This window comes from Rhinolophus ferrumequinum, chromosome 10 (genome assembly GCF_004115265.2).
Source record: "Rhinolophus ferrumequinum isolate MPI-CBG mRhiFer1 chromosome 10, mRhiFer1_v1.p, whole genome shotgun sequence".
Classification (NCBI taxonomy): domain Eukaryota; kingdom Metazoa; phylum Chordata; class Mammalia; order Chiroptera; family Rhinolophidae; genus Rhinolophus; species Rhinolophus ferrumequinum.
The window spans coordinates 88,377,324-88,400,735 of record NC_046293.1 but is presented as its reverse complement, the minus strand read 5'-3'; the positions used below and the strand labels follow the sequence as shown (position 1 = coordinate 88,400,735).

General features: G+C 36.8%; 1 protein-coding gene and 1 pseudogene across 1 annotated transcript in view; one reads left to right on the top strand and one right to left on the bottom strand.

Annotated features, from left to right (window-relative positions):
- Positions 1 to 22,810, top strand: part of KDM5A (lysine demethylase 5A) — a 72,243-nt gene extending 49,433 nt beyond the window's left edge. The window contains 7 exon segments of the mRNA XM_033116795.1: positions 59 to 220; positions 1,664 to 2,215; positions 2,589 to 2,732; positions 8,197 to 8,356; positions 11,204 to 11,424; positions 13,664 to 14,074; positions 20,549 to 22,810. Of these exon segments, the coding sequence (XP_032972686.1) occupies positions 59 to 220; positions 1,664 to 2,215; positions 2,589 to 2,732; positions 8,197 to 8,356; positions 11,204 to 11,424; positions 13,664 to 14,074; positions 20,549 to 20,755 (1,857 nt within the window). The 3' untranslated portion in view covers positions 20,756 to 22,810.
- Positions 8,815 to 10,605, bottom strand: LOC117028361 (leucine zipper transcription factor-like protein 1; annotated as a pseudogene).
- Positions 22,811 to 23,412: the final 602 nt, after the last annotated feature.

Here is a 23,412-nt window from a genome sequence, read left to right as displayed (position 1 = left end):
TTGCAGTTTTAAAATTGTTTTTAAAACCAGAGCTCATTATTTGATTTTATTTTTGTAGGTGCTAAGTCCCCGTACTGACATTGGTATATATGGAAGTGGTAAAAACAGAAGGAAAAAAGTAAAAGAATTAATAGAAAAAGAAAAAGAAAAGGATCTGGATCTTGAGCCTCTGAGTGACCTAGAGGAAGGATTGGAGGAAACCAGAGATACAGCCATGGTGGTAAGAAATTACGTAATGCATCTTGCGTTTGCATGTTGAATACAAAATTCTGTGAAGATGTTAGCAGATTCACTGTTTTTATGTTCTTAACTGTTTTTATTTTTCTATACTTTGTCTTTGGCCTACGGTTATATATATTTCACATGTTTTTAAATATTTATAATCAATATATAAAAAGTTTATTCTGCTCTCTCCTTAAAATTGTCTTTTCCATATCTCTGTTGTTTTTAATAGTTGTCTAATATTCTATCAAATTGTCTATAATTTGCTGAACACTTTCTGATATTGAACATTTGTTTGTTACTAAGTGTTCGCTAACATGGCTGTCAAGAAGTGAACTTCTTTTGTATACCCTTTTTCTTTTGTCAAATGATTTCGCTATACTTGACTCTTAGGAATGGGATTACTGGGTTAGAATTATAACATTTTGTGATGCTTGATACTGTTGTGCTTTTCAAAGGAATTGTTATCAGCTTACTGATAACCAGCTACCGTTTAAAATGTCTCCCTTCTCAGTAGCATTCAACAGTAGGGTGAGTGCTCAATAAAATATTTGTAGCTAATTATTAGAATTACAGGGTTTTTTTGGAGAGTAGGAGAAATAATGTTAGGATTCCTAAGAGCCTGAGGAACTCGAGAGAAAATAAAAATGAGTTTGGGCAATATGTAATAGTAGGGAATTGCATACATTATGTAACTCGACATGGCTGTTTCTACCTACAGATGATCCTGTTTAGAAGCCCGTGGAAATGACTGCTTATTAGAGAGCCTGCCTAAACAGGCCAATCTTGCCAGACAAGTAGGATGGGAAATTATTTCAAAATTGTTTCAAAGCTATGAGAGTTTACAAGATAATTAAATTTTCTTTGCTTTTATTTGTTGAAATGAGTTACACAAAATCTTGTTATGATTGGTTATTCTACTTCTATGCAAGTTGGAGAAGCCTTCTAAAAAGAACTAAAAATTGATTTGTATAGAACTTACCCCCAGGGAATGAATTACAAGGGGATGAAGAACTAGTATTTATTGAGTGTACCAAGTTAGGCATTTTGATGTGTACTTTATTTAATGCTTAAACAACAAAATGAGGTTGGTGTTATCCTCATTTTTCAGAAAACTTGTGCCCCAGATCAAGTCTGTAAGCATAAGAGCCAGGCTTCATATCCAGGTTGCTTGACTGTATCCTACAAAAGAATTGAAAGTATTCTGCTGATGTCAGTTGTCAAATATGGTAGCACCTTGCCCATTTCACAGATGAGGAATGTTTGCATGGAAACTGTCAGGCTGCCCCAAATTTAGGAAATGATTGATATCTGATTATTTTTTAAAGGACAACGCTTTGTCACATGAGGTCACAACTTGGAGATGATTCAGCCTTGAGGATTTGGTATTTTTGGAGTATTTTGCAGTGACTCCTTACAATTAAATGTTTGTTGTGTACAGGTGGCAGTTTTCAAAGAACGGGAGCAAAAAGAGATTGAAGCCATGCATTCCCTCAGAGCAGCCAATCTAGCCAAGATGACAATGGTGGACCGCATAGAAGAAGTAAAATTTTGTGTTTGCCGCAAGACAGCCAGTGGGTTTATGCTACAATGTGAGCTCTGCAAAGACTGGTTCCATAACAGCTGTGTTCCCCTGCCTAAATCAAATTCCCAGAAAAAAGGGTCTAGCTGGCAGGCTAAAGAAGTAAAATTCCTTTGCCCTCTTTGTATGCGGTCTCGAAGGCCAAGGCTAGAGACTATTCTGTCACTTCTGGTATCCCTTCAGAAGTTGCCTGTACGGTTGCCTGAAGGAGAGGCCCTGCAGTGTTTAACAGAACGCGCTATGAGTTGGCAAGATAGAGCACGGCAGGCCCTGGCCACTGATGAACTGTCCTCTGCCCTGGCCAAGCTGTCTGTGTTGAGCCAGCGTATGGTGGAGCAGGCAGCTCGAGAAAAAACTGAAAAGATCATCAGTGCAGAACTCCAAAAAGCAGCTGCCAATCCAGACTTACAGGCAAGTTTAGGATTTTCTTTCTATTTCTGTTACATGGGATAATAATATATAAATAGTAAATCAAATCTATCTTCCCAGTTGATGAAGAAAACAACAGTAAGTTGCCAGCAACTATATTATCCACAATATCTTCTTTCTTCATATATCCCCATAGGGTTTTCTTTGGATACATACCTTGGCCATTTTAGTGAAATACGACCTGGAAATATCATTCAGGTTGATCTTGGCATCACAATCAAATAATTTGACCTGTACTAACTGGTGAACTGTCTTAACCACTTTGCAAGTTCATTACATTTTGGTGGTCGTAATCACATATTACTCATGTTTATTTAGTATGTCTCTGTTCATTTTGAAATTGTTTGTTGTTTAGGGACATTTACCTAGTTTCCAGCAGTCTGCTTTTAACCGGGTGGTGAGCAGTGTATCTTCTTCCCCTCGACAAACAGTGGATTATGATGATGAAGAAACAGATTCCGATGAAGACATTCGGGAGACATATGGGTACGACATGAAGGTAATTACATGATCAGGTTGTGTGGGTACATACCTTACCTCTGAGTTTGTTTAAAAGTTACTGAACACTCATGTTTGAGGCCTGAGAGTGGAAGAAAAAGTTAGTCATCTACTTATCTTGAGTTCATGATGATAGCGTTTTTCAAAGCTGCAAAACATATACTCCTATATTGATGTAACAACAATTGTTTTTAAAGGATGGAATTTTCTAAATCTATTTATTTTCCTCACCTTGTAACTCCCTATAGTTTAGAGGGATTAATTAGCAAAATTATGCATTTAAGCTACTGAAAGCTTTCATGGCTGATTTCAGTATTTTTTTTTTTTTGGGTTGTTAACGTCTGTATAGTTGTATTTTAAGAATCCCATTCTGGCTGTGCTTTGAGTCCTTTACTCTGGTCTCTGATCTGGATGGTGATAGATAGAGTGTCATATTCAGAGATGGGTCACACTTGGGCCTGCAGTTTGAATTCGCAGCTACAGTTGCATTCAGAATATATTATTTGCCCTCAGTATTATTTTGATAATGACTGCACACTGTTGGTGAAGAGGAAGTTTTGTATGTTTGTTTTATGTTGGATTTTATTGACCTTTTGTTATTTCATGTCAGGCCGAAGTCCTTTGTTTTTAACCTAGTAATATGACTATTTATTGATTTGTTTAGAATCTATGTCTGTAACCAGGGTGTTTGCACTCTTAACATATGAAAAAACTAGAGAGCAATCTTTTCCGTACCTCTTAACTATATTTTCTCTGTCTTTTCAGCATGCAGATTAGGTTGGTAAGCTCATACCATCAGCATTAAAACTCCCAGGATACAGAATTAAAACCATCCATTATAGATGCTTGTAAATTGTCTGCTGGAAAATATTTTTCTCATGATAAAAGTGGACCTAAGGGATGTTTTATTGAGGAAATTTTTAGTTATATGAAGTAAAAACTTGAGAAAAGTTGAAACTTGAATTACCCTGTTTAAATAAGGCTCTAAGCACCTTGTTACTCTGAAGTTAATGACCATCTTTGTTGATAAAGTTGTATAGGATGACCAGGAGCAGTAAAAAGGGGGTGCAGCCCAATGCCTCATATAAGTTAGTTAGCTGACACTAAATTGCCTGTTTGCCATAGCTTAGAGGCCTCCAATAATCTGGGTTATCTTTCTAGCACATTAATAATCAACCACTACTCTAGAATTGCTGAACAGTATGGACTTTGCTTGGAAGCAAATTGGTAACCTATGAAAACAAAACATCACAAGTAGTACATGATTTCAGGGCTAGGGATCAAAACTGGTTTGATCTGGTTTATATGGATGGAGTAGTCCTTTTTCATAAAATTTGTATGAAAGTCTCAGCCTTCATTCTCTTATTTGGTAGGGGGTATTGGCAGGGTAGAAGAATAAAATTATGGATTTTATAGTGTTAACAATGTATTTCACAGCTTAGAAGAGTGTAAGAATGGTGACAAGACTTACGGTAATTCAAAGTAAAAGTTAACTTTGATGTAGGTATCTTTGCGTTAAAAAAATTATGCTCCTGAGTATTTTCCCATAGAGCAAGCACTTACTGTAATAAAATTTTTCTTTGCTAATTCATTTGCAGTTGGCTTGGTGATTTTTCCCTTTGTATGACGTTCCCCTGGCTGCAACCATAAGTTCATCTTTAAAATAGTTTTAATTGAATATCTTTGCTTGAGGAAGAGCCTCTTACTGGTTTAGGAAGAAGAGTAGGTAATTATACAGAAAAATAAAATCAGTCATTTGATCTTAGTAATCGTGCCATTTAAATGTTTTTATTTTTTTTAAAGATTTTATTGGGGAAGGGAACAGGACTTTATTGGGGAACAGTGTGTACTTCCAGGACTTTTTTCCAAGTCAAGTTGTCCTTTCAATCTTAGTTGTGGAGGGTGCTGTTCAGCTTCAAGTTGTTGTCCTTTCAGTCTTAGTTGTCCTTTCAGTCTTAGTTGTGGAGGGCGCAGCTCAGCTCCAGGTCCAGTTGCCATTGCTAGTTGCAGGGGGCACAGCGCACCATCCCTTGCGGGACTCAGGCAACCTTGTGGTTAAGAGCCTGTGCTCCAACCAACTGAGCCATCCGGGAGCTCAGCGGGAGCTCAGCTTAAGGTGCCATGTTCAATCTTAGTTGCAGGGGGCGGAGCCCACCATCCCTTGCAGGACTCGAAGAATTGAACTGGTAACCTTGTGGTTGAGAGCCCACTGGCCCATGTGGGAATTGAACCGGCAGCCTTCGGAGTTAGGAGCATGGAGCTCTAACTGTCTGAGCCACCAGGCCAGCCCCATTTAAATGTTTTAAACAGATGGTTTGTGCTTTACATTGTTTGATTACTTCATTGTGCATGTAATATGCTTTGATCACCTCTAAAATACTCTGAGCAGCAATTGAGAAAATCATTACTTAGGAAAATATATATTAATGGAACAGTCTGTCACAGATCTTTTGTGATTGTGTCTGGGATAACCTTTCAAATATTCATATTATTTTCTTTTGAGGCGTATTGTTGACTTTTACTGAAACTGTTCCTGTGTATCATAGTTTGTTTATATTTTGCAAATGCTTGTATATGCATAATTACCCATCAGAAAGGAGTAGCTATAATCTCACAGAAGTTTTTTTTCTTTTGTATTTCAGTAATTGCTTATTTTAGAGAAAGGCAAGTTAAGCACTTAGATTCCTTCTCCACCCTTGTTAATACTTGCATGGCTTGATCTTTAGTGGAAATAGAGTAGATTTTGTCTTAGACTTTAGTCTGACCTAATACCAGGTAAGATGAAGTGACGGATCTACCATGTTTCCCCGAAAATAAGACCTAGGCGGACAATCAGCTCTAATGCGTCTTTTGGAGCAAAAATTAATATAAGACCTGGTCTTATATTATAGTAAAATAAGACCTTTGTGTTGCTGGGACTGGGACTCTACTCCAGGGGTTGGTAAACTTATAGTAAAATAAGATCAGGTCTTATATAAATTATATAATTATAGTTATATAACTAATTTATATAAGTTAATTATATATTAAGTTTTGCTCCTTTGGAGATGCATTAGAGCTGATTGTCCATCTAGGTCTTATTTTTGGGGAAACACGGTATATATAAAACACATTTCTCCCTGAGAGGCTATTCTACCATTCTTGCATATTTGCAAAATTACAGTTTAAGTGGGCCTGAACTGTCATTTTCCTCCTTGGGAAAGTGATTTGTTTAAGCTTCCTGTTTATCTGCCTTTTACTTTTAACCTATCTGTGTCTATATATTTAAAGTGTGTTTCTTATAGACAGCATATATTAGTAGGGTCCTTTATTGTCTGTATTTTGCATATGTATGTATAAAATAGTTTGTCTTGTTTTTTTAATATTACAATCTCTATCTTTTTAATTGGGAGTATTTAGTCCATTTATATTTAATGTAATTGTTGACATGGCTGGTTTTAAGTCGACCATCTTGCTATTTATTTTTCATTAAGTTCTTTGGTTTTTTGTTTCTCTTTTGCTCTTTGCCTCCTTTTTTTTGGGTTAATTGAAATTCTAAAAAATGTTCCATTTAATTTTTTTATTGGCTTTTTATTATACCTCTTATTTTTTTCAGTGGTTGATCTAGGGCTAACAATGCATCTTTAACTTACCTCTTCACATTTCATGCTTCACCTTGGGGAAGTAATCTTTTTTAAAATTTCTTTTTACCTATCATTACTTTACATCGTTATTTTCTCATCACTGTCCTTTCCATTTTGAAAGCTTAACAGAAAGTTCCCTGTATGAATTACAACGAAATGAGTAGAGTCAAGGTCACAAAAGACAGTTCCAGTCACTAAGAAGAAGTATCTGGGAACTAAAATTGTAGTAAAGTAGTACTACAGTACTCCCATCTGGTGCTTTTCAGGACTTAAATTTTGACTAGGGAAGAAGACTTTTGAACTGCTATTCCTAAATTTTCAGTGAGTGGCATTGTCTTCCAGAATCCTCTTACAAAACCCTTTAAATATCCTGTTTAATTAAGGGTAATCTCATGATAAGGATAGTCCTTTCACGCATCCTACAAAATCAGGTATTATGTAGTCACTAATCCGTTGTCTCTCTTCCCCTAACCCATTCTTTTATAATTGACTTTGTGTTGCTGGGACTGGGACTCTACTCCAGGGGTTGGTAAACTTTTTCTGTAAAGTAATGTATATTAATATACATTATTATGTAGGTAGTATGTTAATGTAATAATGTATAGTAAGTATTTTAAGGTCTCTCGTATATTTCTCTTTCTTTTTTTAACAGTTCTTTAAAAACGTAAAAATTATTCTTAACTCACATTCCATACAAAAAACAGGCTGCCAGCTGGGTTTGGTCCACAGGCTGTGCTGTGCCAACCTCTACACATTTGTCCTTTGCCTGCTGCCTCCCTTCTGCCAATAGAGAACTTTAGAGAAAATTAATGGTCTGAATAGTGAGAAGGGACTTGATTTTTCCCATTTTATTCTCCATTCCTGTCATCATCTGAACTGCATGTTTTTTTGGTGTTTTTTTAACCCTGGCAGTGGCAACTGTTTCCAGTTTCTAGTTGTTGCTTTTTCTACACACACCCCCCAGCCCTAAACCAACCACATCATGTTCCATTAGAGACAGCAGAACTACCTGGCGGTGCGTCCTCCTCACAGATCTGTGCCCCAACTCTCCAGTGATCCTCCTCTGAGTTTTTAGGTTGTAATAACCCCACTTCCCTTTGTTACCTCAAGCCCTTTGAATGACAGCTCTTTTCTTGCAATTATCTTGGTGTTACCTTAGTGTTTTTCTTTTGCCTTTTCAAGCCTTTAATAATACATTTAACCAGTTTATTTTTTTTTACATATTCCTTGTTGAAATACATGTGATTTCTGTCTTTCTAATTGCACTCTGACCATTAAAGCTCTGACATGTGAGTTTATGGAGGCTAACACGGTAGAGAATCATCGGAGACCTAATCAGAGCTGTCAGAATTGTATAATTTGAATATGGTCAGTCAGGCTCTTCACTGTCTTAAGTAAGAGCAATTGGTAAGCTTCCAGGTTTGAAAACCTTTAGAGAGGATTAAATGATTTGTGTCCTTAAGATATCACATCTAAACCTGTCTTTTCCTCCTAAGTCCATTTTATTTTTTTCAAAGGGTCAGAGTTCTTAAATTGTGGGTATAGGAGTTTCTGTGAGTTGTAGACTATAGAAGGTAAATTACTTAATAGTAATTTTGTAGCTTTATTATCTCTGTGGATTATTTTTGAGCTTTACTCTTTCCCTTTTGGCATGAAACTGGTCATTACTGTTCTTTCCTCTACTGGACATTTTCTGTCTTATTTAATATTAACATGACTTTAATTTTAAAGTCATATTTTTCAGTGTAATATTAGAAGTTTTAACCTGAAAGCCTGTATTTAAATCCTTGTCATAGGATAAGTGGTTCTAATTCTGAATACCCCTCTTTGTTTCTTCTTCAGGACACAGCTAGTGTGAAGTCCTCCAGTAGTCTGGAACCCAATCTTTTTTGTGATGAAGAGATTCCCATTAAGTCTGAGGAGGTGGTCACACACATGTGGACAGCGCCTTCATTCTGTGCAGAACATGCTTATTCTTCTGCTTCTAAGACTTGTTCTCAAGGTATTACCCTTTAAAACAGAGTGGAGAAGATAAGCCTGAAACCAGTGAGAAAAAAACATTGTGATTAACCAAGACTATTAATCTCTCTTAAATACAAATGTTTGCCATGAAATGCTGCTAGAACCTGAAAATGCAATTTTGGTTAGGAAAAGCTAGTCACTATTTGTATTTTCTGTCATTAGGTGATAACCTGAAAATTTACATAAAATTATTGAATCCTAATTAGGAGAACTTTAGAGGCCATCTAGTCTCATCTCTTTTTTTTTTTTTCATTTTATAAAATAAGGTTTAATTATAATAACTATCTTTAATAACTATATGTTTACCCTGGGAAATGCACAAGTATAGATATTGCTAGTTTTAACATTTATTAGAAAGGTATACTCTTTATATTACTACAAAAAGATAAGCCTCTTCTTCCCACTCTAAAAATCTCTTCTTTATTGTAAAGAATTCTCAGTGCACCTGAACTGAGACTCCGGAGCACTCAGCAGAGGGGTTTGGGGTGACTGACCAGAACCAGTAGGATTTCTCTCTCCTTAGTTAGGCAACTGAAAATAGGAACTCTAGTTCTAAATATTAGAAGCGCTGTCTAAATATTAGAAAAATAAAGAGGGAATATAACAAGCTGCTTCCAAATACACACCTGGCGTGAGGAACAGCTTGCACTTTCACCCTGTGGCAGCTTACGGATTAAATCTTCTTTGGTTTTTAATCTTCGGGTTTGTATTTTGCCAGTCTTTTCCTCAGGTCTTTGATTTGGTCTTTTTCTTGGTAAAAATCTCTTTTGTCGTCGTTCTCAATCTAGTTGTGGGGGGGGCGCAGCTTATTGGCCCTTGTGGGACTTGAACCGGCCACCCTGGTTCTGTACTGTGCCCCCCACAACTAGATTGGGGAAAAAAACAAAATGATTTGACATCCTGGAAAAACACACTGTTCCCCAATATTTCCCAATAATAATAACAACAATAGTAAATCTCTTTCGTATTTCGTTAAGCTGTTGTTTCTTGGAATTTCTTATCTAATTCCTTTTCAGCCATGCCCAGCTGCTCCTGAGCCCTGAGTAGGTCGTGCTTCGTTGTCGCTAGACTCTCCTCCAGGGACTTCTGGTTTTTTGCTGTCTTGTCATTAAGTGTCTTCTGAAACTCACTTTTTTTTAAAATACCTTTTATTTATTTATTTTGAATATATTTCCCCCTCCTTTCTTCTGCCTCCTCCCCCCGACTCCAGTTCAGGCCGTTGAAACTCACTCTTGAAAGTGGCAAAAAGTCCTTTTGATTTCCTTGATCAAGCTGTAAATCTTGCAGTGCTCTTTCTCATTTTGACTCCTCATCCAGTGCATTTGTAGCCTGTATTTCAGTGGTCTTCAGGCTTGACTTCAGTTTCTCCTTCTTAAAGTCTTAAAATTTCCTTGTTTTACGGCTTTATGATATCTACGATGGGCTTTTTATTTGGAGATGTAAATTCTACAACTTGTTCTAATAATTCTGTTTCCAAGTGCAGAGGTATCTGTAGCTTGAGATACCACTTCTCAGCTTGTGAGAAAAGCTGTGCAGAAGTAGCACCTTGGGATAGGCCGTGCAGATGAGCTCAGACTCCACCTCACTGTGGACAATGTAAGCCGCTCTGCAATTTGGGGATTTTATCTAGTGAAAGTTTCCTCCACTAGCCTGCTCTCCTTGAGGTCTTGGAAGCAGGAATATACGGTTTTGAGTTTAAAGGCTCTTTTTGAATGAGCAAAATGTATAAAATTCATAACTTCATTTTGATGGTGCTCATTTAGGCCCAACTCTGCCATTGCAGCAGGTGGGAGTCACAACCTCAAGGAGCGGGAGCGGCCAGGCGAAGCCTCGCTGAATCTGCGATCACAGAGGGTGGTTGGACCACAGAGGATGAGGAGGGAGGTTAGGCTCTTCTCTCACTTGTATAAAATCTCGAGAAGTAGTCATTTAGCCTCTATCTGTTCATTACCAGTTGTTGAGGAACTTGCTGCTTTTTAAGAATATTCATTCTGATTTTGGAAAGCTTTAATTGTTAGAAAGTTCTTCCTTTCCTTGATAGATAATTTCTGTGTTGTGTTCACTTTTTTTTCCCTCCAGTGAAACTAAGTCACACTGTTTTAGGTGACACCTGTGAAAAATGGAGGGTGTTTATCTCTTCACAGTAAAATTCAGAATTTTATGGGACAGCGTATTACAATTAACCATTGAAGAATGAGGGGTTTAGGGGCACCGGGTCACCGCAGTTGGTTCCTATATAACGTAAGTTGGCTCTGCATACACAGATTCCCAATTTTGGATTAAAAATACAGTTGATCCTTGAGCAAGGTGGGTTTGAACTGCACAGGTCCACTTCCACTTATACATGGATAACTGTTTTGGTCCATTTAAATGCGTTTTTTTAAAAATCCACGTATAAACGGACCTGTGCAGTTCAAACCCGCCTTGTTCAAAAGTTAATTGTATTGTCTGTTTATTAGGAAAAAAACCGTTTATTTATCTAGGGTAGCTATATGCTTAACCTTTTGGCATCCTCTAAAAAGGAGAGAGCGCATGGGTTAAGAAATTGTTTCTTATTCCCCTTCCCCTTCCATCACGGTATAAAGGATCAAGGATCAATAAGAAACCAGTTTTTTACTCTAAACCAATTTTTTAAAGTGGGCATTAGAATTCTAGATCTTTCTGTTCTTTGTTTCTAATTTCATTTTCACTTTCGTACTGATGCAATGAATCCAAATACATCTAAGTAAGTATTGGGGGAGGAGGAACCATTCCCCTAAATTTTTTCTTTGAAAACATTGCATTTTTTCCCCACAGTTTTCATTTTCTGTTTTTTTGTTTTTGAAAGGTTCTAGCACCCCGAGGAAACAACCTCGGAAGAGCCCTTTGGTGCCCCGAAGTTTGGAACCTCCCGTGTTGGAGTTGTCACCTGGGGCTAAAGCCCAGCTGGAAGAACTTATGATGGTTGGAGATCTCCTAGAAGTATCTCTGGATGAGACTCAACACATATGGCGGATTTTGCAGGCCACACACCCACCCTCTGAAGACAGATTTCTGCATATCATGGAGGTATAGATTTAAAGCACACTTAAACAGTGGTTGTAAAACTGTTTAGGATGCCCAAGTTCCTTGGAGGTACCACAAATGCTGGCAAGAGGGAATGGCTGAATGGGTAGTATTCTGGCTATCCTACTTTCCTTCCCATTAAGTCAAAGTAGTTCTGCTTTGTCTTTTATGTGATATTTAATTGGGGGGGGGCGGGAGGCCATTTCTGTTAAAAAGAAAGGGGAGTACTGAAAACCACTGTTTGTTCTAAACCAGTTATTTAGAACACCTCCCTCTATTGAAAAGCCCAAACGTTAGGCAAGGGACAATACAGTGGTCAAAAAAGGAAGCTTGCCAAGGAAATAGTTAAATAGAAATGGAGAGGTAGAGTCCACATACGTATATTACACTTGCATAACAGTTTATAATTTATACAGTATTTTTATATCCTTGATCTCCACTGTAGTCCTGAAGAGGAGAGCAGAAAGGATAGACAGAGTAAGCATTTAGCCCTTCTGCATATGAAGAAATTAAAGAACAGAGAAGTGGAAACTTGCCTTAGGTCACTCATCTAGTAAAAACAGAGAGACCTGGATTCTAATCAACTCTGGAATTTAATTCCCCGTTCATTTCATTATTTTTTACTTGTTTCCATGTAATGGAATAATACAATGTTCACCATCATTTGATACTGTTTTTCCCCGAAAGTAAGACCTAGCTGGACAGCAGTCAGCTCAAATGTGTCATTTTGGAGCAAACATTAATACAAGACTGTGTCTTGTATTAATGTTTGCTCCAAAAGATGCATTAGAGCTGATTGTCTGGCTAGGTCTTATTTTCGGGGAAACACGGTATAGGTATACTTAGCATATGGCTTTTGATTTGGAAGTCAGATTGAAGGTAGCCTAAAATAAATCGAGTTTTCCAGTCGGCAGAGCATTTTTTCACATTCATTATCTCATCTGATCCTCTTTATTTTACATATAAGGAAACACAAAGTATTGAGAAGTTAAATATCTTATTCAAGATGTGATAGACATCTATAATGCAGTGTTTTTTTGGATTCTGCAGATTCTTAGATTCCTGTCAAAGATTTTCCAGTCGCAAACCTGTGGAAAAATGAATTCTCAAGTGTTGTTTTCTAAGTAATTGTCAAGCTTATGTTTTTTGGTATTTCTTTTTTCTGCCTCCCACTTGTTTCTGTTACCAGACATACGTTGACTATTAAAATTTTTAATGTTTATTACATTGGCACATAATAGCAATAATACTAGAAAATAGAAAAGAAAAATAATAAATTTTTTTGCTTTGTCACATCAACAATTTTCTAGCCCTTGCCAAAGTCACTATATCCCTCTATAATGAGGTCATGGATACCATTTTATATTTTAAATAACCTTTTTTTTTTAATTTATTTATTTATTTATTTATTTTAAGATATTAGCCAATTGCATCTGACATTTTTTTTTTTTTTAACTTTTTTAATTTATTTAAGTGTGTTTTTCCAGGACCCATCAGCTCCAGGTCAAGTAATTGTTTCAGTCTAGTTGTCGAGGGCACAGCTCACAGTGGCCCATGTGGGGATCGAACTGGCAACCTTGTGCTCTAACCAACTGAGCTGACTGGCCGCCCCCTTAAATAACTTCTTAACCTCCAAGAATTTACTGAGTTAATAAAATACTTTAGTAGTGGTAAATGAAGACCAAAAAAGTTATTACATAACTTAGCATACATTTAGTACATTTAGCTTTCTGTGTATGTTTTCATCTCTATTAAACAGAGGTACTACAGACTGTATTAATATATGCTAACAGTGAATTTTTTTTGTCCCCTTTTCCCCTAGCAAGCTAGAAATAAGTGAGACATTTTATTTAGGGCTTGCTCTACTGTTGAGTTATCTTCATCGAATATTATATTTGCCTTCTTAAAATGTCTTTTAAATATCTTTAGACTATTTATTGTGATATAGGGTACACAACACAAAATTTACCATTTTAATAACCCTTTTAGTTCACTTGTGTTAATTACATTCACAATGTTATGCAATGATTACCACTGTCTATTTCCACGGGTTTTTAAAGATCCCAAATAGGAACTCTGTACCCATTGAACAATAAATCCCATTTCCTCCTCTGCGCAGTCCCCATTAACCTCTTTTATACTCTGTGTCTATGTATTTGACTATTCAATATACTTCGTGTAAGAGAATAAAACTTTTTAAATGTGTTGCTTTAAAATTGTTTCTAATTCTGTATTTTTAAAGGATGATAGCATGGAAGAGAAACCATTAAAAATAAAAGGCAAGGATTCTTCAGAGAAGAAACGGAAACGGAAGCTAGAAAAAGTAGAACAGCTTTTTGGAGAAGGAAAACAGAAGTCCAAGGAGTTAAAGAAAATGGATAAACCTAAAAAGAAGAAATTAAAATTAGGTGCGGAAAAATCAAAGGAGCTGAACAAACTGGCCAAGAAACTAGCAAAAGAAGAAGAGAGAAAGAAAAAGAAGGAAAAGGCTGCTGCAGCCAGAGTTGAACTTGTCAAAGAGAATACTGAGAAGAAGAGAGAGAAAAAAGTGCTGGACATCCCCTCCAAGTATGACTGGTCAGGAGCAGAGGAATCTGATGATGAGAATGCTGTGTGTGCAGCACAGAACTGCCAACGGCCCTGCAAGGACAAGGTGAGTTCTCACTAGGTGTAGTCAAATGTGAGCCGGCAAGAAGCAGCTTGTGGAGATGTTTGATAAAAGATAGTCTGTTTTTGATCCCAGGGTTTGGGGTTCCAACCTAGTATGTTTTCTACAGTTTCTGTAAACTGTTTTGAATTATGAGGCGGCTTAGTAGAAGAAACGTTGTTTTTAAAAAATCATATACTTAGTGAATATAATGAGACAAGAGCAGAGAGAAGCTGTGTGATAACCTGGAGGCAGCAGTGCATTTCATAAGCAGTTGGCATAACAAGTTTCAAAATGGTCTTGTGCCTTCCTTGTAGGGTGACTTGGGGAACTAAGTACCTTGTCAGTTAGCCACAGTGGCCTGAAAAAATCCTGGGCCAGTATTCTAAGAGCTCTGGCAAATAACATTAAGATTTGGTCTAACAACCTAAAACTAAGGGGTTAAATCTTCCCTTTCGGTCTGTGTCTTATCCACACTCAGTCCTCTGCACTCTCCTAAGTGGAATATGATTTTTTCAAATTCCCTTATAAAAAATAATAAACAAGGTGTTACTTTAAATTTTTTAGCCCTAAATTTTAAGTATGATTATTATGTGTAATGGCCATTCTTTCGGTAACATAAACGTTCTGAGAAAGATGGATGGACTTAATGAAAAATCCCAGTTCATTACATGACTGGAGGCATCTATTATAGTTCCCATCAAGATTATTTGTAAATTCATAGTTTTAATGTTAATTATGCTTATTATACTACTTGATATTTAGAGTTTTAATAGCTTTTCAATTTGAACATACGAACAAAATAAATATAACTGCATTATTATTCCCTCACTTCCCTCCTCAGTCAAACACTTGTTAGAGCTTGAAAAGGTCCCATTGTCCAGGGCTCTTCATTTTACAAACAATGAAACCAGGACTCAGTGAAGATAAATGATATGACCAAAGTCACAGAGCTAATTAGTGGCAAAACCAAAAGTAGAAGCCTGGTTACCTGGCTCGCAGAACAGGTTCTCTCCATTAATACCCCACCCCACCAGTAACTGAAATGGAAGTAAAAAACACATTCCAAAGCTTCATGACACTTTCCGTATACATATTAAAGGTTTTCCACTTATTTTTGGAAAACAAATATGTAGTAAAATATATATTCCATAGTCTGACCTTTTTGTGTCTCCTTCCAATCCTTTTTCTATATAGTTTCTATAAGTTTATTTTATATCATGTCATACTGTCTATTCGCTTTTGTATCTTTATCAATTTCGTAAGCATTTTTACATATTATAAACATTAAAACATTTTGGTAGATACATTATATATGTGTGTACTATTTTTATCTTTTATTTTGAACTTAAAATGATGAAAGGTTAACTGTTTCTCTTTGGGTACCAAAGTGTTAGCAACACCTTCTCTCTTTTCTTTCTCCTTTAATTAATTTTATGGTAGTTTCAGTACTGTCAGCAAAATACGTATCCTTTTCAAGCTTTATTATTATCTTTCTTACAGTGTTTATAACCATCATGAGCCTTTTACTTTCTGTTTTTTCTCCTTTTCACTTTCTGTTTTTTCTCCTTTTCACTTAGTCTCTTCCCTCTCTGCTCAGAATTTTAAATATAGTTTAGTTCATCTATTATCCCTATTATTATCTTCAGGTAGTATATAAACACTACAGGGAGAGTTATTTTCTTATCTGCTGTAAAGTTGTTAAATTAACCCATGCCTTGCTTACACTTGGGGTTATGCGAATAAGTGAAATAATCTACATGAAAGCACTTGTTAACCGAAAATGCAGTGTAAATGCTAAGATGTGATCATTATTTTTAAATGAGCTCTGATATTTGCTCCTAACATTATAGATTTTTTTTTGAAACTCATTTTAATGGAGCAAAAGGAGATTTAACTGAGTATTCAGAGAAAATATATTTTAAACTGTAAAGACACATACAAAGGTTAGCAGTGTGTGCTTTAACCTGCCATTAGTAAATGTTGTATTTCTATAATGTGTTTAATTTTAAACAAATTATTTTAGATTTTAAACATTTTGTTCATCACTACTGTTTTACAATTTTTGTCATTCTCTTGAGTGTTCCTGACACCAGTTTTACTACATAAAAGGTGTACTTCTTTAAAAACTTTGTAGAGAATTTTACAACTTTCTCAATTTGAAGTACAGTGTTTCTCTAAGAAAACCAAATTAATGCATGGCACACATCTTTTGAACATAATGATGACAAGAAAATATTTTTTAAGGAAGTCTGTGTTCTTTAAAATACACAGCAAAAAAATAAATAATTTCTAGGGTTAGTTCATATTTAGGTAAATGGACATTTTCCATTTTTCTAACCAATAATTACTATTAACTTTTTCCCCAAAATGCAGATTGAGAAAACTTTGAAGGATTACCTAGCCTTAATTTCAAGATGTCTTAGAAAGACAAAAGAAAAATATATAAGAATAATGTAAAAGGTTTTTTTAAAAAAATAATCTCTCCGCATCGTCAGGTTAACTCCAAGATGAAATTAATTTTTAAAATAATAATGAAAAATTATTTTTTAAAATTTAGTTTTAAGGTTCAGAATCTTTTTTTGTCTAAACTCTGCCCCTTTCATTCAGTCTTACAGGTACTAAGAGTAAAACAAGTTAACTTGAAGAAGCATTTTTTTTTTTCTACACGAGACAGAACTTTATTGATACAGGGCTTCCTGGGGAGGGGTGTGTGGGCCTCAGGGCAGGGCCTGTAGCACCATGATGGGGGTGGCTGGGATGTTGGGGTCCCCCTGGGGCAGGCTAGGCAGAGGTTGGGGTGGATCTTCCCAGCTCTGCCCCACTCCTGTAGCTGGTCTGGTCAGGGGGAGGGTGTCGGGGGTGCTGCTCACCCTGTCCCCTTGGCAGAGACAGATCCCTTCCAGCTCAGAGTGGAGGGCTAGGGCCGTGCTGGAGGTCAGGGTTAGCACCGGCTAAGCCCCCTCGCCCACTCCCATTCTTCACAGTACATATTCTAATCAAAGGTGGGGGGCGTGTGGGGGATCCCTAGGGGTGGGTGAAAAGGACACTAGTATGAACAGTTGTTCCTCCTCCAACCCGCCCTGGTTTTTTCACTGTGGACTGGGAGAGGCTGAGGAGGTGCCCCGGGGGTGGCCAAGGCACATATTCTTTCAAGCTAGTATTTAAGTAACTTGTTTTGTTTATTAGAATAAACATTTAATCATTTATTAAAATAGACTTTTTTCCCTTTACCTTTTATATCCTCTTCCTGTGGGCCTTTCCCTTACCCCTTACTACTTCCATAAGAAGTTTGACATGGTAAATAAAGAGAGATTAAGTTGATAAACTTGTATCTCTCCCTTTTACTATTTGTTAGTAGTCACTCTGATTTAAAAAGCTTTTTGCCCATTAGTGTTGGCAGACTGAGAGGTTAGTTACTTAATGCTGAGATCACCAAAAAATACACACAAGGATTCTGAACATAACGTTATGTTGTATTTCATTAAACAGATTGTTTTAATTTTTCAAACCTGACTTTTGCAAGGAACCTTGGTACAAAAAAGATTGAATGGCAAAATAAAAAGCTCAATTGGGTAACTAAGCTAAGAATATCAATAAATCACCAGGCTTTCTTTTTTCACAGTGCAATAATATGCTCTAAGGAATGAACAAAATATGCCAAATATTTTTCTTAAGTGTAATTATGAAACCATACAGTAAAACCTGAAACGTCAAACTTACATTATTTCCTCTGTTTACTATATTTTTCTTTTAAACATTCAAATGCAAGCCCAGTAACCTATTTGTACAATAATGTTAAATCTCTTACCAGTTGATATTTGAACAGCTCAGACCTATAAAGTTTTTAAATAATTATTTTTGTGATTTGATAAGTACATCTCCCAGAAATAGTGACGGGAAATTATCATTAGAACTTAATATGCAGTTAGCCAAATTCTGTGTTCTTGAGTTTTTGAGCTACTACAGTCTGTTGCCTGTGTGTCAAAATTTTCTGTGGATTCAGTTGATACTCAAAACTTTAGTTTGCTCTGTGATCCTGTGGATCTTTTCAAACAACTGTAGTTTGACTGTTAGTAGATGAACATGATAAAAAGTTATCAGTAAGAAAAGGACTGTTTTATCTCTGCTCGATTATCAGCGTAAATTGTTATCTAACCTATAGCCTGGGATAGAATCTGTGTACCAGTGAATATTTCAAGAAGTTACATGCTTTTTGGAATTGTGGGAGAACTAGGCCTAGGAATGCACCTCCAGCCAAAATCACAAAAGGGAAGATGTTGTCTTCCTTATTTGAGAGTGATAGATTTAATTTTTGGAAACTGGAAGCCAGTGAGTATAGTGCAGAATTAGGTTTTGAAAGACATGAGACCACTTTTCTTGGCAGAAAATACTGGTAAATTAGTAACTTTCTTACCCTATGGATTATCAAGACTGGGGACTGGACTGGATTAAGAGGATTGGAGGTAGGAGTAGAGTTATCTTCATTCAGGGGTGGCATCACAAACAGGATAATATCTCAAATCTGGGTGGCCCAAAGAAACAGTTTATCTTTCCAGTTCCCTTCACTGGCTCCAAATAGCCAAAACACTTATCCTGAGTTTACCTGTTGTCAAATTAGTACTGTAAATCTTCACCTGCTTGCAGTACCTTTATTTTGTTGCACAGAAGTCATTATCTCCCTTTTCTATCCATTTTGATCAGTTATTTTCTTTACTACAGACTTCAGAAGCTAAACATTTACACAATTACAGAAAAAAGCCATTGTGTTTTAAGAAGGAATTAAGTTTCTCTGAATTTACAGAAAGCAATATCACAAAGTGTCAGTGATGATCAAATTTATAATATATAAGAAATAAGTAAAATAATTTAGAATATGTAAGAATTACATGGGGGCTGTAAAAATGTAGTCTTCTGGTTTGTACCCCCAAGATATTCTGAATCTGTAGGTTTGGGATGGGTTTCAGCTACACTTTCAGCAGTTATTTCAAGGTGTAAAATGTTTTGTGTAAAGTAGGATAATGAGTAGAGCCCGGAAACTGTGATATTAAAAAGTGCCTCCACTATCCCAGGCAGTAACTAGGTGTTTTGCCATATATTATTTCATTTGATCTCCTAAATAATTCTGTCAACAAGATGTTATCGCCACTTTACAGATAAGGAAATTGAGCCTTAATGAGATTAAATGACTTGCCATAAATTATACACATTGGAACTCAGAACTTCTGACTGAATTCAGTCATCTTTATACTACACAACATAGTTTCTTAAACTGTAGAACTCTAGAATAGGAACAGTAAAAACAGAAAGATTATTTTGACAAATGATTTCTCCCACCCTTTATAATAACCCTAAAACTACTAACATGACTGTCATAGTTTTGACAAGTTTTTATAGTACATGGAAACTAATTTTGAAAACTCATTTTCCCTGAACTCATTTACCTAGCTAAAACCTCCTTCCTGTTTTTTTTCCATAAGCTGTGCTGGCGTACTTACTTGATCCCTTCATACTACTTACTTTGATATCTGGCAATGCTCATTGTTTTAAGTGGCTTCCGACATTGCCAGTGCAATGGTCAGCTTTTGTACTGGGGAGAGAAAGAGTAGCTCTTTTAATTTTAAAGGTTCTCGTCTGTCATGACATCAGCTTTAAAAACTACCACAGTCACCTTCCAAATATACAAGCCAGAAATTACCTTATTTTTAACTCTAGGCCCAAGGCTTAAAGTCACCAAGTGACAGTCCCTTTCTAGCCTCCTGTAATCACAGTATTCTCTGAGGGGTCAAAGTTCGCCTGGCATCTGCCACTGACCTATCAGTTATCCACACTTTAATTTTAAACTCCAGAGTGATCTATTGACCTGTGTCTTTTGACTGTTTTAATTGGTTAATTTGTAAGATTTGACCTCTGATATTTGCTAACTTTTTATAGGGAGTTGTATTTGTAACGGAAGAAGAGAAGAATAAAAAATATTAGTTTTAAAAGTGGCCTATGTGACTGCTTTTCTAAAAAGGTATTTAATGCTCTTAGTACTTTGGCTTATCTCTTTGAAATAAAGTTAATACACAGGATTGCCTTCACATTGTTGTACTCTGCCTTTCTTGATTGATAATTGCATTATCTTAGAGCCTAGAAATTGTTAATATTAGCTAAAACTACTTGGCTGCTCTATTAGAAGTTCCTTTTTTGTCAAGTTTCTCTCAAACATGTTTGTGCCTCACAAGGAGCCCCAGGTATTATGAGGTAATGCAGTACCTACAAGGCCTCATATAGTGGACACATTCTGGTAAAATACACTTTTGGGGTATTCACTTCCTAGCTTCTTTCTTTAAAAAAGAACCCCATAAGAAGTCATTGTCTATCTCTGGACATCCTGATAATTTGCTATCATTTAAGCCAAGAAAGCTTTTTGGTTTGCTTTTATTTTAGGCTCAGTGATTATGTAGTTTAACCATTTCCCAATCTTGTCTTCTGCAGGTAGACTGGGTACAATGTGATGGTGGCTGTGATGAGTGGTTTCATCAAGTCTGTGTGGGTGTATCTCCAGAAATGGCGGAAAACGAAGATTACATCTGTATAAACTGTGCAAAGAAGCAGGGGCCAGATAGCCCAGGTCAAGCACCAGCTCCCTCCTTCATAATGAGCTACAAACTACCAATGGAGGACCTTAAGGAGACCAGTTAGCAGATGCTGGGTTAGTTTGAGACATGGGGAAAATGGACCACATTGAGAGACCTTAGGCATCAAGTCAGGTGGTTTAGATCCACTCAGTGTTGCTTCCAAAGACGAATGGCCTTCAGAGCAAGTCCTCTTAGCTGGCTTCCTCTTTGCATGGATTGTGTGATCTACATTCTGTGTCAGCACATCTGTGCAGAGGGTGTCTTCTTTGGTACAGCAGCCAGTATTTCAGTTCGTGTCTCCTCTGAGTATGGTTTGTTAAATTAAGGCCAGACATTTGATTGAGCTCCAGGGTGGCCGGCTGGCATTAAATATGTTGGTGTGCCGCAGGGCGTGTAGGGTGTGGCTTAGGGCCAGTTGCTAGCAGTTAGAGGTTTACAGCCTGGGGTAGCACCATCTGGTGGTGCTGGTTATTGTATCTCTTTAGTTAGGATAGTTGCAGAGGAGTCAAGAGTTCTACTTTTTTCCCACTGTTAACCTGGCATTTAATGCCCTGCAGATACAACTAGGAGAGGAACAGGGCTGAAGTTAACTCCTGTTAGATGTCTTGGGATTGTAGCACAGTCCGTATATCTCAGCTACTTGTGCTTGTTTGTACCAAGAAGAAAACCCCAAATGAGAGGCAGGTCACCATATCTTCCTAAGGAGGAGGATGGCATCTAGTTCAGAAATCTGACTAGATTGGATTCTGGGAAGAGGAGCTTGTATTATTTCTAGGCAAGGAGCCTTTTTTGGCTTAGAGAAGTCTTGCTGTCTTGGGTCTACATTTTAGAGAAGAGCAGGTACATGGATCCAGGCTTCGGCAGAAAAGAAGAAGACAAGCCAATGTTTTACTGAGCCACAGTGATGCATGCTTTTTGGGGAGCCCTGCACTCCCCAGTACCAGATACCACCAGGCTTCAGGCATGGCCGTGAGCAAGACCAGCACATAACAGCTTTTGCCTTGCAGCCCTGACGCCATGTCTACTGTGCCCAACAGGCGATTCATTCCTGATTGTGGCCACAGCAGATGCTGCTGAGTAACACCATGGCTTCATCAGAGGATGTCGGGCTGGAGGACCTTGGGGTGATGAAGTTGTTTTAGTAAATCCATTTTTTTTAAAAAAAAAAAAGGACTTGTTTTTACTTTTTTCTAAATGTCTCTGACTACTGACTATTCTATAAATAGATTATTTTTCCTTTTTTAATATACATATATCAATATATAAATATATATATTTACTGTTACCAGCAGCATATGACAGAGTTTCAGTATCAGAAATCCATTTGGGGGCTTGCTTACTCTTTTTTTGCTTTTCAATAAAGAAATCCCATTCCTTCCTTGTAGTACAAGGAGTTAGCACTTCCTTCTCCATCCTAGCCTGACCAGATCTTCCATATTGTTTTTGTTCAAATAAATAATTATATTTCCTTTGTGTGTTGGGACTTGTCCCTGTCTCTTGGGAAACTTGGTCTTACTATATCTGTGACAGCTATTTTATTTTGTATGTGAAATGAATGTTTGAAACTATGGTGCTGTGTCTCCTCCCTCCTGTTATCTGTTCTTGCTAAGGTGTTAGGTAACCTGTGTGGAAACTCTCATTGGAAGGGTGAGAAGGGGACTAATTTTTTTTTTTTTAAGGAAAAAAAAAACAAGCTAAAAAAATAGTGTTTGTCTTCACTATCCTGTGTCCCTTTAATTTGGTTTAAAAATCTGTGGTTTGACTTAAATTCATCAGTTTTACTTTTAAAAGGGGGGCAGTGAGGTGGGCCTAAAGAATAGCTTATTGTCTCCCCTTCCCATTTTGCCCCAATTTGTTTTAAAGAAATGTCTTCTAGTAACTAGAAGTGAAATGTACTGTCCAGTTACAGTTTGAGTGGGTACGAGATTTAACTCAAAAGGCATCTTACTGAAAAGAAAAAAAGCTCTTCTATAAAGTCCAGTTGTGTAAGTGCTTTCGCTGTTGTTCATACTACCTATTTTTTTTAGTTACTCTTTCCTTAATCGTATATAATATTTTGAGTGTTTTGACCTGTTAAGAGGTTCATAAGCATTGCTCTGCAAGTGTCTTGAGAATCTCATGTCAATAAAGAAATCCCATTGTGTGGGATTTAAGATTTCAGTGGATATTGCAAGATAACTAACCAATTTCATAAGTTTCCATTTTGCCAAGCTATATAAAGATATTACTTAGTTAAGAATTTCATTTGGTTGATGTTATAGAAGAAAGCACAATATTTTTTGCCTTTTGGTCTTTGTAAAAATCTTCCAATACTTGTGGGTTAAAAATTGAACGCAGTTTTAAGTGATGGCTGTGTGGAATACATAAAAAAAGTTCTATTTTCCCTTCCTAGTCACCCATTAACTACTCAACCATCAGTGGAGGGGCATGAGAAAGCTGGCTGAGGTGCTTTGCTTCCTGGAGTATGGTAGATGGATATAGGTGGCTGTTTAGGGAATACTTTATGTTCTTAATAAGGTATTTGCCTTCTAGAGAGAGCTGAGAGAAAAAGGCTGGGCAGTTTCCAACCATGAATAATAGCTTCCTGTTTTTCTTCTGACATTTTGAAACATATGTATCATTTAATTGATACTGTTGGAGTTTCTGTATTTATTTAAAAGTCTTAAGAGGATTTGGTCTGACTCTTGACCATAGAAGACCAAGGTCAAGAACAGGTGAGAG